Source organism: Pongo pygmaeus, chromosome 1, assembly GCF_028885625.2.
Source record: "Pongo pygmaeus isolate AG05252 chromosome 1, NHGRI_mPonPyg2-v2.0_pri, whole genome shotgun sequence".
In the NCBI taxonomy this organism is placed as follows: Eukaryota; Metazoa; Chordata; class Mammalia; order Primates; family Hominidae; genus Pongo; species Pongo pygmaeus.
In genome coordinates this window covers 215810340-215823367 of record NC_072373.2, presented here as the reverse complement: position 1 = coordinate 215823367, position 13028 = coordinate 215810340, and the positions used below count along the sequence as shown (strand labels likewise).

The 13028-nt window shown below is 46.8% G+C and overlaps 1 protein-coding gene across 3 annotated transcripts in view; it reads left to right on the top strand.

Moving 5' to 3' along the window:
- TMEM51 (transmembrane protein 51) overlaps positions 1-9702 on the top strand; it is a 66801-nt gene extending 57099 nt beyond the window's left edge. For 2 of the 3 annotated variants that reach the window (XM_054437755.2, XM_054437745.2), the window contains exons 2-4: positions 1638-1712; positions 5798-6335; positions 8570-9702. In XM_054437755.2, the coding sequence (XP_054293730.1) occupies positions 5995-6335; positions 8570-8987 (759 nt within the window). In that variant the 5' untranslated portion in view covers positions 1638-1712; positions 5798-5994 and the 3' untranslated portion in view covers positions 8988-9702. The remainder of the gene's footprint in view (positions 1-1637; positions 1713-5797; positions 6336-8569) is intronic. The other variant, XM_054437765.2, reaches the window with a different exon arrangement.
- The last annotated feature ends 3326 nt before the right edge of the window (positions 9703-13028 follow it).

Sequence of the window (13028 nt, the reverse complement as noted above, 5' to 3'; positions counted from 1 at the left end):
TTATGCTAAGAGTAATAAAAACACATTGATGGGCTTTTGGACATTCTTGTTACAAACTATTTCAGTCATTCAAAAGAGTATATATAAGATATATGTGAATTGTAAGGAATAGTATAATAAAATGCTCATGTACCCTTCACTGTTTGCCTCCCCAGTACCATTCTTCACTCTTCATTTCTCCAGGAGGTAGTGTGTGTGTGTGTGTGTGTGTGTGTTTGTCTGTTTGTTGAGACAGGGTCTCATTCTGTCACCCAGGCTATAGTGCAGTGGTGCGCTCAAGGCTCACTGCAGCATTTACCTCCTAGGCTCAAGCAGATCCTCCCACCTCAACCTCCCAAGTAGCTGGGACTACAGGTGTGAGCCACACACTGGGCTAATTATTATTATTATTATTATTATTATTATTATTATTATTGTAGAGACAGGTCTCACTATAGTGCCCAGGCTAGTCTCGAACTCCTGAGCTCAAGTGATCCTCCCACCTTGGGCTCCCAAAGTGCTGGCATTACAGGTGTGAGCTACTGTGCCTGGCCAGAAGGTAGCCTGAATTTGTCCTGAATTTTAGTTTCTAGTCTTTGCATTTCTTCCTAATACTACAAAAATAGAGCAACATATTGTTTGGTTTTGCCTGGTTTTGAACTTCATTGAAGTGGACTTCTGCAGTGTGTATTCTTCTGCAGTTTGCTTTTCTGTTCAACATTATGTTTGTCAGGATCATCCTCACTGGTGCACGCGGCTGCAGTTTACTCACCTTCACTGCTGCGTACGTAATACTCCACAGAGTGACAGTGTTGTGGTTTATCCTTTCTCCTGGGACCAATTTCTAATGTTGAATCAAACCCTGCATTCTTGGGATAAACCCAACTTGATTATGAAGTGTTATCTTTTTAAAAAATATGGTTGGGCTGGGTGCTCCCTTCTGTAATCCCAGCACTTTAGGAGACCAAGGCAAGAGGATCTCCTGAGGTCAGGAGTTCGAGACCAGCATGGCCAACATGGTGAAACCCTGTCTCTACTAAAAATACAAAAATTAGCCAGGTGTGGGGGTGTGCACCTGTAGTCCCAGCTACTTGGGAAGCTAAGGCAGGAGAATTGCGTGAATCCAGGAGGCGGAGGTTGCAGTCAGCTGAGATCACACCACTGCATTCCAGCCTGGGCAAAAGAGTAAGACTCAGGAAGGAACGGAGGAAGGGAGGAAGGGAGGGAGATGGGGAGGGAAGGAGGGAAGCATTGATTCCATTTGCTGATTTTTGTTTAGGCTGGTGGGTCAGACTGGCCTGTCATTTTCCTCTCCTGCCTTGTCCTTTTCTAGTTTTGGTGTCAAGGTATATACATTCCTTATAACATGACCTGAGAGTGTTTCCTCTGATATTCTCTGGAGCACATGTCTAAGATGGATAATACTATGAAAGAGTTTGATAAATGTTAGCTACCATGTTGTCATCCTTCTGCAACTCATATTTTTTGTACAGAATTCTGGCTTCTTTTGGTACCACTTGTCTTGCATAGATACCTACCCTGACCCCTGCCCTTTTCCCCCCAAAAAACAAAGAAAACACATGGCTCCCCTACATGTAACTCCAATTGCAACGCTCACAGCTTGCTTAGAAAGCTGCATCTCTGTGGTTTTTTTATAGGTGGATCTTTAACTCAAGACTCTAGCATGAAGAGTTGCCTTCTGGCCTGCCCTGAGTCTCCTCGAATAACAACAGGTAGGTACCTCTCTAACTGGTTCATAATTTTTCTTTAAAAACTCAGATATAGAATCATTCATGTCTCCCTTAGGGCCTCCTCAGACATGAGCAGTGATGGGGCCAATCCCAGGGTCTAGAGGTTGAGTTTGGCCAAGCCAGGACCCCAGACTGCCCACCACGCCTACTGTGTTTTAGGGACATATTGGAAGCCGTGTGGTCCAAATCCTCTAAGCATAAAATTAGCTTCTTTCCATATTTTTGAAAGGAAAAGAACACCATGCTAAATATAGTTCGGGTGCTGTCCAGGGTCAACAAGCCAGGAACAGGACAAACAGCTGACCAGATGCCCCGCTGGGAGCTGGGTTTCTACAGACCCCATAGACCCATCAAGATCACAGTCCCCAAAGAGAGGGCTGAACTTGAAGAACAAGTTTAAGCCACCGTTGCACACATAGCCCTGCCACAAACCCAAAAAACCAAAACTGTTTTATGAAAGCAACACATAGATATATCCGTTTTCTAATTCTTATTCTCCTTGTAAGAAAAAGAAAATGAAAATCATAGTTAATCCCATCACACAGAGAAAATGACTATAAACATCATAATATATAATCCGAGTGTTGTGAAACTTAGTATGATACACTCAACAGTGTTATTTTTTTGTCTGAGGACTTACTGTTGTGCTGGTCACAGACTGTTCTCGGTGCTTTATGTATATTATTTATTTATCATAACTCCCCTATGAGGTAGGTACTAGAGAGTTTTTGTCTCCTTTTTACAGTTGTGGAGACTGAAGCACAGAGAGGTTAAGTAACTTGCCTGGGGTCACACAGCTGGGAAGGAATAGAGTGAGGATCTGAGCCCAGGAAGCCTGGGTCCCAAGCTCACTCTTAACCACTCAGCTATGCTACCTTGCAGTGATACAATCAGATTGTGAAAATTCAAAAGAGAGAAATAGAAAGTAATGGGTACACTTTCCAAGTTTCCTTTGTCCCCAGAAGCAATCATTGGTACAAGTCTGAAAGGTGACCCCCCCCCACCCCGGGATTTTTACATACGTGTGTATATATAAAAATACATTGTCTCTTTCATTTCAATGTAAGTACAATCATCCAGGCTTTTTCCCATATATTCATCTGTGTATGGAGAATTTTTTAAAAATTAGAATCACGCTGAACATACTGTTGTTTTAACCTTGTTGTTTGATTTAAAAATATATTAGCTGCTTTGAGACCATAATTTCGTTCAGTGCATGAACCATAATTTATTACCCTGATCTGGATTATTGGCTATTGAAGTAATTTCTAGCTTCTCACCACTATAAAGCTGTGATGAATATCTCTGTACATAATTAAAAGAAGTTGGAATTACAGAGCCAAAGCGTATAAACATTTTTGAAACTTTTGTTCTATAAATGCCAAAACTTGTCATCTAAAAAAATGCCACGAAACTGCCATCCCAACACCTTTCCCCACACTGAGTATTATCACCTGTTTTTAATCATTGACAGTTTATCAGACAAAAAGAATGTATTAATCCCGACATTTTTATCTCTGCCCATGACTCATATCTGGAGCCTGTCTTTCTCTCGTGCAGCATAAGGCAAGGCTGGAATGGAGAATGAATGAGGGCAGGCAGTGAGGGGGTTAAAGCGGCTCAAATCACTAGTCTGCTAACCACAGTCTCAGCATCCCAGGTACAAGGCCTGCCTGTCAGGCACTTAGCAGGTACTCAGAACGTGGTATTTTCATCACTCCTGCTTCCAGCACAAGCCCCTGGCTGTGTACTTCTCCACCCTCCGAGTCTGACCTTGTCTCAGATCCATTTGGTAGAACCGGTGCATTCCTAAGGCTGCCAGAGCCCCCATCCTTCCTTTTGCCGGCCATGAGTGATACTGTAAGAAATAAATATCCTTGTGTATGGTCCCATCTGGTCCTACCGCAGCTGTCTGCAGTGGAATCCCTTTTCAACGCCCTGCACGCCACACGCACGCCCATCCTACCTGTTCATATTCCATACATATGCATGCATATGTACATACGTGCTCACACGTATGCACATGTGCTCGTGTGCATAAACATGTATGCACACGTGTTCATGCACCAGTGTGCCTTGGTGCTGCTTCTTAACTCCTTCAAGAGCAGAGTCAGTGCGTTCACACACGTGCACACACACAGTGCCGTGCATTCAGGGTTCAGGCCCAGTTAGGCTAGTGGGAATCCTCTCCCACATAGACTTTCTGTATGTCCCACAGCCCTAAGCTAGGACACCCTGCTGTCTAATCCCACAGATCCTGTACTTCCTTCTTACTTTATTGGTATTCCCTATAGATCATTTTCCTGCTGGCCTAGAAACTACTAATCCTTAACTTGCTCACTGTTGTTTCTCCAGTGCCTAACACGCTGCTTAGCAGGTAGTGAGATGCACAAGAAATATTTGTTGAGTGAAAAAAAGAAGGAACAGACTTCAAGCTGATAAAGGATGTTGTTCCAAATATTTTTAGAGTATCTTTTAACAAAGTGGCCAATTTCAGATAAACTCATGGTTTCACAAGAAAATATCTTCGCAGCATCAGATTTCAAGCAGCCTGGTCAGCCATCCTTTTGGAGAGACTGGAAAGAATGCAGAATTGAAAACAGGTCCTTGCCCAGCTAAACATCTTGTAAATTTTACTGTTTTGCAAAAGTTCCTGTCACAGGAATAACGTATGGGGGAACGGTTTAGCAAGGGGCATTGCTTGCTCCTCCTCCTTAGTCCTTGAAAATGTTCTAAACTAAAGCCTTAAGTGACTGCTTCTCTGGCTCGCTCTCAACCAACAAATGCTGTGGAATCCTAGGACCGCTGGCTGCTCCCTTTAGCGCAGGGTCTCTGAGCTGCTTTGTGGAAAGAAGGTTTATTTTGTCCAGCTGGGAACAGGAGCTAAGGGGAAGAATGTGCAGGCCTCTGTCCCCTTTAACAAAGGGAGAACTCGATGTGGTTTCAGAGAAGCTTGTCTTGCTGGGTGACTTCATATGGCCTCTATTCATTTCATCCAACATTGACTCTGCAAACATTTTTTTTTTGGAGACGGAGTCTTGCTCTGTCACCCAGGCTGGAGTGCAGTGGCGCAATCTTGGCTCACTGCAACCTCCACCTCCCAGGTTCAAGCAATTCTCCTGCCTCAGCCTCCCAAGTAGCTGGGATTACTGGGACGTGCCACAGCACCCAGCCTTTTTTTTTTTTTTTTTTTTTTTGTATTTTTAATAGAGACAGGGTTTTACCATGTTGGCCAGGATGGTCTCGATCTCTTGACCTCATGATCCATCTGCCTCCGCCTCCCCAAGTGCTGGGATTACAGGCGTGAACTCTGCAAACATTTTTTGAGTCCCTGCTGTGTGCCAGGCTTAGAGATGATGATGATGTGGTCATGGGAAGAGAGAGATTCACCACAGTGGTTGCTGGAGGCTTTGGGGAGCACATGAAAGGGGCATCTGAGCTATGGGTGACCAGAGAAATGTTCTGGAGGGTGGTTGGGGGTGGGTAGTGCCAAGAAAGGCAGGCTAAGAGATGCAGTAGGAGAGGCAGGAGCCAGGCTAAGGCCAGCATGAGCAGCATCATTCTAAGAAGCTGGATTTTCTCCTGCAGGAAATAGGGAGCCATTGAGGGTGGTGAACAGGTGACAGTAGGCTGTTTGGCCTGGTCATACCATTGGCTGAGGCCCTGTCCCCCAGGTGAGTCGGTTACAACCATCGATTGTGGCCCGTTCATCCCATCGCTCACTCTCCTAGAAGCCTCCAGCAAGAGCTGAGATTTTACTGCACTTCATTGAATTCCACACAATGTTTTAATGACCTGAGCTCCGACCTTTCTGGCCTCCTGCAGGGGAAGGTCTGGCTTTTCCTTTTCAGGCAGTAGCGGGGTGGGCAGACCGGCCTCCCTTCTTGCAGCCTCGCACAAGGAGCCTGAGCACGTAAGACATCTGGAATGCATCAAAGGCGAGGCCCAGCCAGAGCCGGCGTGCTCGGTGCTGCTGCTTAACTCCTTCAAGAGCAGAGCTGCCACGTTCACAAAGCGTCTGGAATCGGAACTGATCGTCCTCTCTGCTCTTTCTGCTTTCCTTCCAGGCCCTTCCGCCGCAGCCATCCACACGGGAGGCCTCGCGATTGCTGGGAACCATCCCGCAGGAGTTCAGCTGATATTTTTCTAGTGTGGGGCGAGAGATTTTGTGGAGCGCATTTAAGGGGTTTTTGTTGTGACTGCTGCTTTTTATATATTTATTTTCTTTCTTGGAACTGGGCCTCGCCGTTGTCCCACTGGCGTGATGGCCCAGTCCAAGGCCAACGGCTCGCACTATGCGCTGACCGCCATCGGCCTTGGCATGCTGGTCCTTGGGGTGATCATGGCCATGTGGAACCTGGTACCCGGCTTCAGCGCGGCCGAGAAGCCAACAGCTCAGGGCAGCAACAAGACCGAGGTGGGTGGCGGCATCCTCAAGAGCAAGACCTTCTCTGTGGCCTACGTGCTGGTCGGGGCCGGGGTGATGCTGCTGCTGCTTTCCATCTGCCTGAGTATCAGGGACAAGAGGAAGCAGCGGCAGGGCGAGGACCTGGCCCATGTCCAGCACCCGACAGGCGCTGGGCCTCACGCCCAGGAGGAAGACAGGTGAGGCCTGACTGTCGCCTTCCCTCACCGGATCGGGGATGGGCACGCACGCATGCATGCACATGTTCACACCTTTCCTTGGTGAAGAGACTGTCATCTACAAGGCTTTATTGTCCCATGTTCGCCCACGAAGGCTCTGTCAAAACAGTTTATCATTTTAAAAATAACTTTAGACTTTTCTGCCAGAGCTTCCCAAATAGCATGGTACAAATGGATTACAGGTAAACCAAGATTTTTTTTATTTTATTTTATTACAATAGATTTTTACACCATGGAGTACTATTCAGCCATAAAAAGGAACAAAATACTGTCTTTTGGGCCAGGTGCAGTGGCTCACTCCTGTAATCCCAGAACTTTGGGAGGCTGAAGTGGGTGGATCACTTGAGGTCAGGAGTTTGAGACCAGCCTGGCCAACATGGTGAAACCCCGTCTCCACTAAGAATACAAAAATTAGCTGGGCGTGGTGGCACAAGCCTGTAGTCCCAGCTACTCGGGAGGCTGAGGCATGAGAATTGCTTGAACCCGGGGGAGTGGAGATTGCAGTGAGTGAGCTGAGATAGCGCCACTGCACTCCAGCCTGGGTGACAGGGTGAGACTCTGTCTCAAAAAAAAAAACAACAAAAAAAACTGTCTTTTGCAGCAGCTTGGATGGAGCTGGAGGCCATTACTCTTAAGTGAACCAGCATTTTGACCTGCCCAGGGTCACTGAACAGGGCCTGGGGTGGCCAGCACATTTGCTTGTCCCTTCACCCCAGCATGCTCTGTGTATGCTTTAATTTGAAATGGGTGGGAAGCAATTTTCCATTTGAGCAAAAATGCCACCAACAAATTTAAAAGATAAGTGATACATTGGGGAACATATGATAATAGTTGATATCCCTATTATAAAAAGAGCTCTTAGAAATGAATATGTAAGATGAATATACCAATAGGAAGCAGACAAAAGGTTATGAATATTCCATAGATGTTCAACCAGTAGATGTTCAGCTTCATTAGTCGTGAAATGCAAGCAAAAAGATGTCTTTTCTTTTTTTTGCCTATCACATTGATCAAGATAGACAGCCCCTACTGTTGGAGAGTTGTAGGGAAGATGGATTGCTGATGAAATGTTGACTGATAGAAACTTTCTTAAGAGTTTCACCATAAGGGGCAGTACTGAAGATTTGTGTATTGATCCTATTTATAAGAGTTTCTCCCTGGGAGACAGTCCCACAGGCGCAAAGGAGTTTGTACCAGTATATTTATCAGATCGTTGTTTAGGATAACAAAAACTTAGAAACAACCTAAAAAACCACCTACTGAGTTAAATGACGTACCTATTCAATGGAGTTCTATGCACCCAGATAACATGGTGGAGTAGTTGAGAGTACAGTGTTCACTTCCTGCCCTCCTATTTCCTGAAGGTCTGACCAAGTCACTTAATCTTGATGTATCTCAGTCCATCTATAAATTGGGTATTATAATAATAGTGAGATAGAAAACAGGCATGACTTGTTTTCTGATCATAACCCTGCTGACCAAAACAGGATGTGGTCCAGATGAGATAAGGTTTAAAAAAACACTAGCCAAAGCCAGCAAACGGGAATGAGGGTGATCCCTGGCTGCCCTCATTGCTCATCAGCATGGGACACTCTCACCAGTGCCATGACAGTTTACGATTGTCATGACAACGACCTGGCAGTTACCATCCCGTTCCATGGTAACGACCCAGAAGTTACCTTTCCTAGGAAGTTCTAAATAGCTTGCCCCTCAATTTGCATTAACCCACCCCTTAATTTGCATGTGACTAAAAGTGGGTATAAATACAATTTCCAAGAGCCCCTATGTGGCTGACTCTGGGTGAACTGCCTATGAGTTAGCCCTGCTCCACAAGAAGCAGTACCCTTCAATAAAGAATTGTGGTCTAACACCACTGGCTCACCCTTGAATTCCTTCCTGGATGAAGCCAAGAACCCTCCCAGGCTAAGCCCCAAATTGGGGACTCACCTGTCCTGCATGACTAGTACTTAACTCATAGTGTTGTTAGGAATCTGAAATTGGTTCATATTTGCTAAAATACTTAGAAGGGAGCCCAGCTCATAGTAAACACTTGAAGTGTTCACTTTTATTGCCTCTGAGACCCATTTGTTATTTACAAGGCTGCTGTGTGTGGACTCTTTGGAGCCCATCTCTTTGGGATTTTGATTGACTTGAGCGCAGGCTAACACTCTCCCTGTCTGTGTGTCTTCTTGCAGCCAGGAGGAAGAAGAGGAGGATGAGGAGGCTGCCTCAAGGTACTATGTTCCCAGCTACGAGGAAGTGATGAACACAAACTACTCAGAAGCAAGGGGAGAGGAGCAGAACCCGAGGTTGAGCATCTCTCTCCCGTCCTATGAGTCACTGACAGGGCTTGATGAGGCCACCCCCACATCCACCAGGGCTGACGTGGAGGCCAGCCCTGGGAACCCCCCTGATAGGCAGAACTCTAAGTTGGCCAAACGACTGAAACCGCTGAAAGTTCGAAGGATTAAATCTGAAAAGCTTCACCTCAAAGACTTTAGGATCAACCTCCCGGACAAAAACGTCCCTCCTCCCTCGATAGAGCCTTTGACTCCTCCACCGCAGTATGATGAAGTCCAGGAGAAGGCCCCCGACACCCGGCCGCCCGACTGAATGGCCCCACTTGAGCCACGCTCCCTCCTGTCTCTCACACCTTTCACCCCCAGGACTCTAACAAAGCCACATGAGCCACGGTTGAGAAGCGGAGGGGCCAGCTGTGCATGGAGCCATTTGGATGGCAGGGGGCGATTCTGTGTATCAGGAGTGACTTTGTTGCCCCACACAGCCTCCTGCTGCAGGTGCTTTGGAAAGAGATGCTGCCTTGGAGCTGGTGAATCTGTGGACCACATTCAAAGGTGTGGCGCAGGCATCTTCCCATCCTCTTCACTCCAAATCGCTGGCGACACATTCTCCTTTCCAGCTAGGGAGGGGTTCCTGGCGGCTGGTTTAGATTGTGGTTGTTTGTTTTGCTTCTATTAAGACTGTTTTGTTTCAAAAAGGAAACAAGTTTCATGTTTGCTGTCTACGCTGGAGTCCTGAACTGTGGGTAGGAAATACGACCTGGCTTTGTAGAAAGGACACACGGCTGTTTTATGAACTAAGCAGTGAGGCTCGGGTGGCGGCTCTCACAGAGCCCCTGATGCTGTTGTTCTTTGAGGGCTTAAGGCCTGATGAACTTAGGCATGTGACGCATAATAGTCTTAAATGGTACACTTAACTAGTCTCTTCTGTGTAACAGCCAAAAAAAAGAAAAAACTGTAGGAAATGTTGTTCTTTTTGAAATGCCATGCAATGGAGCTTTTTGTAATAAAATATTTTATATGTAGTACATTTGGGTGCTGAGTTACTTTAGCAGCTCTTCCGATACTGACTTTCTTAGGGGAAAATGGCAATAATAATAGCTAATATGTACTGAATACTTACGCCCAGTGTTGTGCTAAGCATTTCACACATCACCCCATTTTGTCTGGACCCAAGTCTGGTAATAATGCCATTCTGTAGGTCAGCTCACAGAGGCTTTAGGTTAATGTAAGTGCCCTGTGTCACACTGCTAATAAGCGGTAGAGCTGGGGTTTGAGCCCAGGTTGCCTAGCTCCAAGGCCTGAGTTCTTACACACCCCCCATACAGCTCAGTGTAAAGAGCTTTTCCAGACTTTGAATGAAGACTTGCACTTCTCAAGTTCGGAGGTTGTCCCTGTCAACCCATGCGCCCAAAAGAAAGTTCTGGTTGTTTGAACAGCAGTTTTCTACCTGTCTAGGCATCCTTCGTATCTCCCTCTGCTGAGAACTGGCCCAGGAGGGAGCTCAGTGCAGCTTCTCCTCTGCCCCCAGAACTGACAAGCTATGTAAGTGTGGGGGGGTGGGTGACCATGTGCCCCTGGAGGGGGAAAGTGAGTCTGTGCAGCCCAGAAAAGCAGTGCAATGAATAAGAAATGCCCAGGGGATCACACACTGTTGAAGAGGGGACATAGGAGGGGAATGGAGACCTCTGGGGTTAGGATCTTGACCGTGGAGTGAGTGTCTGGGAAAACAGACCCAAGTCCAAAGGAAGCCTTCCTGCTATTGGTGGGCATGGAGCCAGCCTGCCGAGGAGTCTGTGTCAACCTGGTTGGAAGAGTAATTCCCAGGCCCAGATGTTTTCCTAACAAGCTCCGGTGGACAGGGAAGGGATGACAGGCACCAAGTCACCTTCTTATCTCAAGATTGGCAGCAGTGACTAAAGTTCGAAACTTTCACTTTCCTTATGCGATGCATTATTAAAAGAGGAGATGTTGGTATTGGCTTTGTGGCATGGGACAGACACCCAGAGGCCTGGTCCGTTCCCCGGCCCACTCCTGAGCTGGCCCATGGCTCTTTGTGTCTCATGTCTCTGGGCTGGGCTTGCTTTCCTGTTACTTTCTGTGCTTCTTCTGAACCAGAGGATAAATGGGAGGAAAATAGAAGAGAAGAGCAAGGACCCAGATGAGACGAGAAATGACTCTCTGGAAGAGCTCTCAATCTGGCTTCTGGTAGACACCTTTTGGGGTGTCTCTCTAGACCCTCCATGGGGGAGAAGGAGTTGTGAGGCTTGGGTGGGCTGATTGGTGGTCCCCAAAGGTATGAGACCCTAATCCCTGGAACCAGTGAATATTACCTTGTATGGTAAAGTTTTTGCAGATGTGATTAAGGATTGAAGATGATGGGATTGTCCTGGGTTTGCCAGGTGGGCCCTTAATGCCAACCACAAATGTCCTCACAAGCAAAAGAGGGGGAGAGTATATACAGAAGAGGAGGAGGCAATGTGATCCCAGAGGCAGAGATGGGAGTGATGAATCTACAAGTCCAGGAAGGCCGGCAGACACTGGAATCAGGAAGAAGCAAGGGATGGACTCTCCCCTAGAGCCCCCGAAGGATGCAGTCCCCTGCTTACACCTTGATTTCAGGCCAGTTAATATGATTTTGGGCTTCTGGCCTCCAGAACTGTGAGAGAACAAGTCTCTGTTGTTACTGGTCACCAAGTCTGTAATAATTTCTTAGAGAGTTCATAGGAAACCGATACAGAGCTCCATCTTCAACTCACTAGAGATCAGCCCCCCTTTGGCCTCAACACTTCATGACTCTTCCCACAGAGAGGAGTGCAACGGAAATAGCATTTAGGACCCCTGCTTGTATGTGTGGAAATGATCAAGTAGAAAATTATTCATATTATTCAGAGGATTATAATGGATATGTGGTATACACAATATAAAGCATAGGCTCACCTCTTTCTAAAATGAGCAGAAAGAATGTTAGCTGGAAACCTTAACCACAGGTTTGGAGTCCTAAATAGTGCCTTGAGGCAAGGAAGTTCTCTGCAGTACTGAGTTAAAACCACCTGTCAAAGCAGGAGGCCACCTTCACTCAAAATTCCCCAAAGCAGATTTGCTCTGTTTGTTTATTGGTTCAGAGCTATCATTATCATCCTCAGGACTCTGTCTTTCTCTTTGGACTTGAAAAGAAAATAAGAAAGGAAGAAAAAGGAAGAAGGATAGAAAGGAGGAAGGAAGATAAATAGAAGGGGGAAGGAAGGGAGGGAGAGAAGGAAAGGAAGGGAAGGGAAGGGAGAAGGGAGGGAAGGGAAGAAGGAAAGGAAAGAAAGGAAGGGAAGGAAGGAAGGAAGGGGAAGGGAGGAGAAGGAAAAGGAAGGGAAGGGAGGGGAGGGGAGGGGAGGGAAGTGAAGGGGGGGAAAAAAGGGAGAAGCTAAGAAGGCAAGAACCAGAAGACTCTAGTTCTTTGCTTTCCTCCCAATCATGTTTTTGTCCCTAAAGTAAACATAAGAGCACAAACATGGGGGAAATGCAAGTAGCAACCCACGTGGCCCCAGGGCTATGAAAGAGCAGCAAGAAGAAATCTGAATGAATGCCAGTTTTTTAAAGTCCCACTCAGCACTCCCACCCTACTCAAAAGGACAGATCTCAGCAGCTTGTTGGGATCATGTGACATCCATGCTTTCAGGTCACAGCTGATTGGATCTGAGGTATGTATCCGAGATACCCAGGCAGAACCAATCAGAAACTGAGTTTGGCTAGGCAAGTCTTTCCCAGGAGCCCGGCTTGGGATGGAGACGTCAGTTCTGAGTGATGTGGTCTCAGGGGTTAGGTGACTGTTTGGGGGCCGTTGGGGTGGGTCACAGACACGTGAGGCAGGAGAAGCTACTCTGCAGAGAGAGAATGGAGCTAACTGCTCAAATACGCAGCCACGAAAAATGAGCCTCAGAGACTGCTGCCTCCTGGTGACTTTCTGGTCCTTGGTCTTTGGGAAGCCCAACTGTACTGAGAGATGGTGTCCCCCGGTCAATTTCCTTCTTTAGCTTTGATCTTCTCTTTATTTTCTTTTTTGAGACAGAGTTTCGCTCTTGTTGCCCAGGCTGGAGTGCAATGGCCCAATCTTGGCTCACTGCAACCTCCGCCTCCTGCCTCAGCCTCCCAAGCGATTCTCCTGCCTCAGCCTCCCAAGTAGCTGGGATTACAGGTGTGTGCTACCACACCCAGCTAATTTTGTATTCTTAGTAGAGAAGGTGTCTCACCATGTTGGTCAGGATGGTCTCGAACTCCTGACTTCAAGTGATCCACCCGACTTGGCCTCTCAAAGTGCTGGGATTACAGGCATAAACCACTGTGCCCGGCCCGCTTTGAT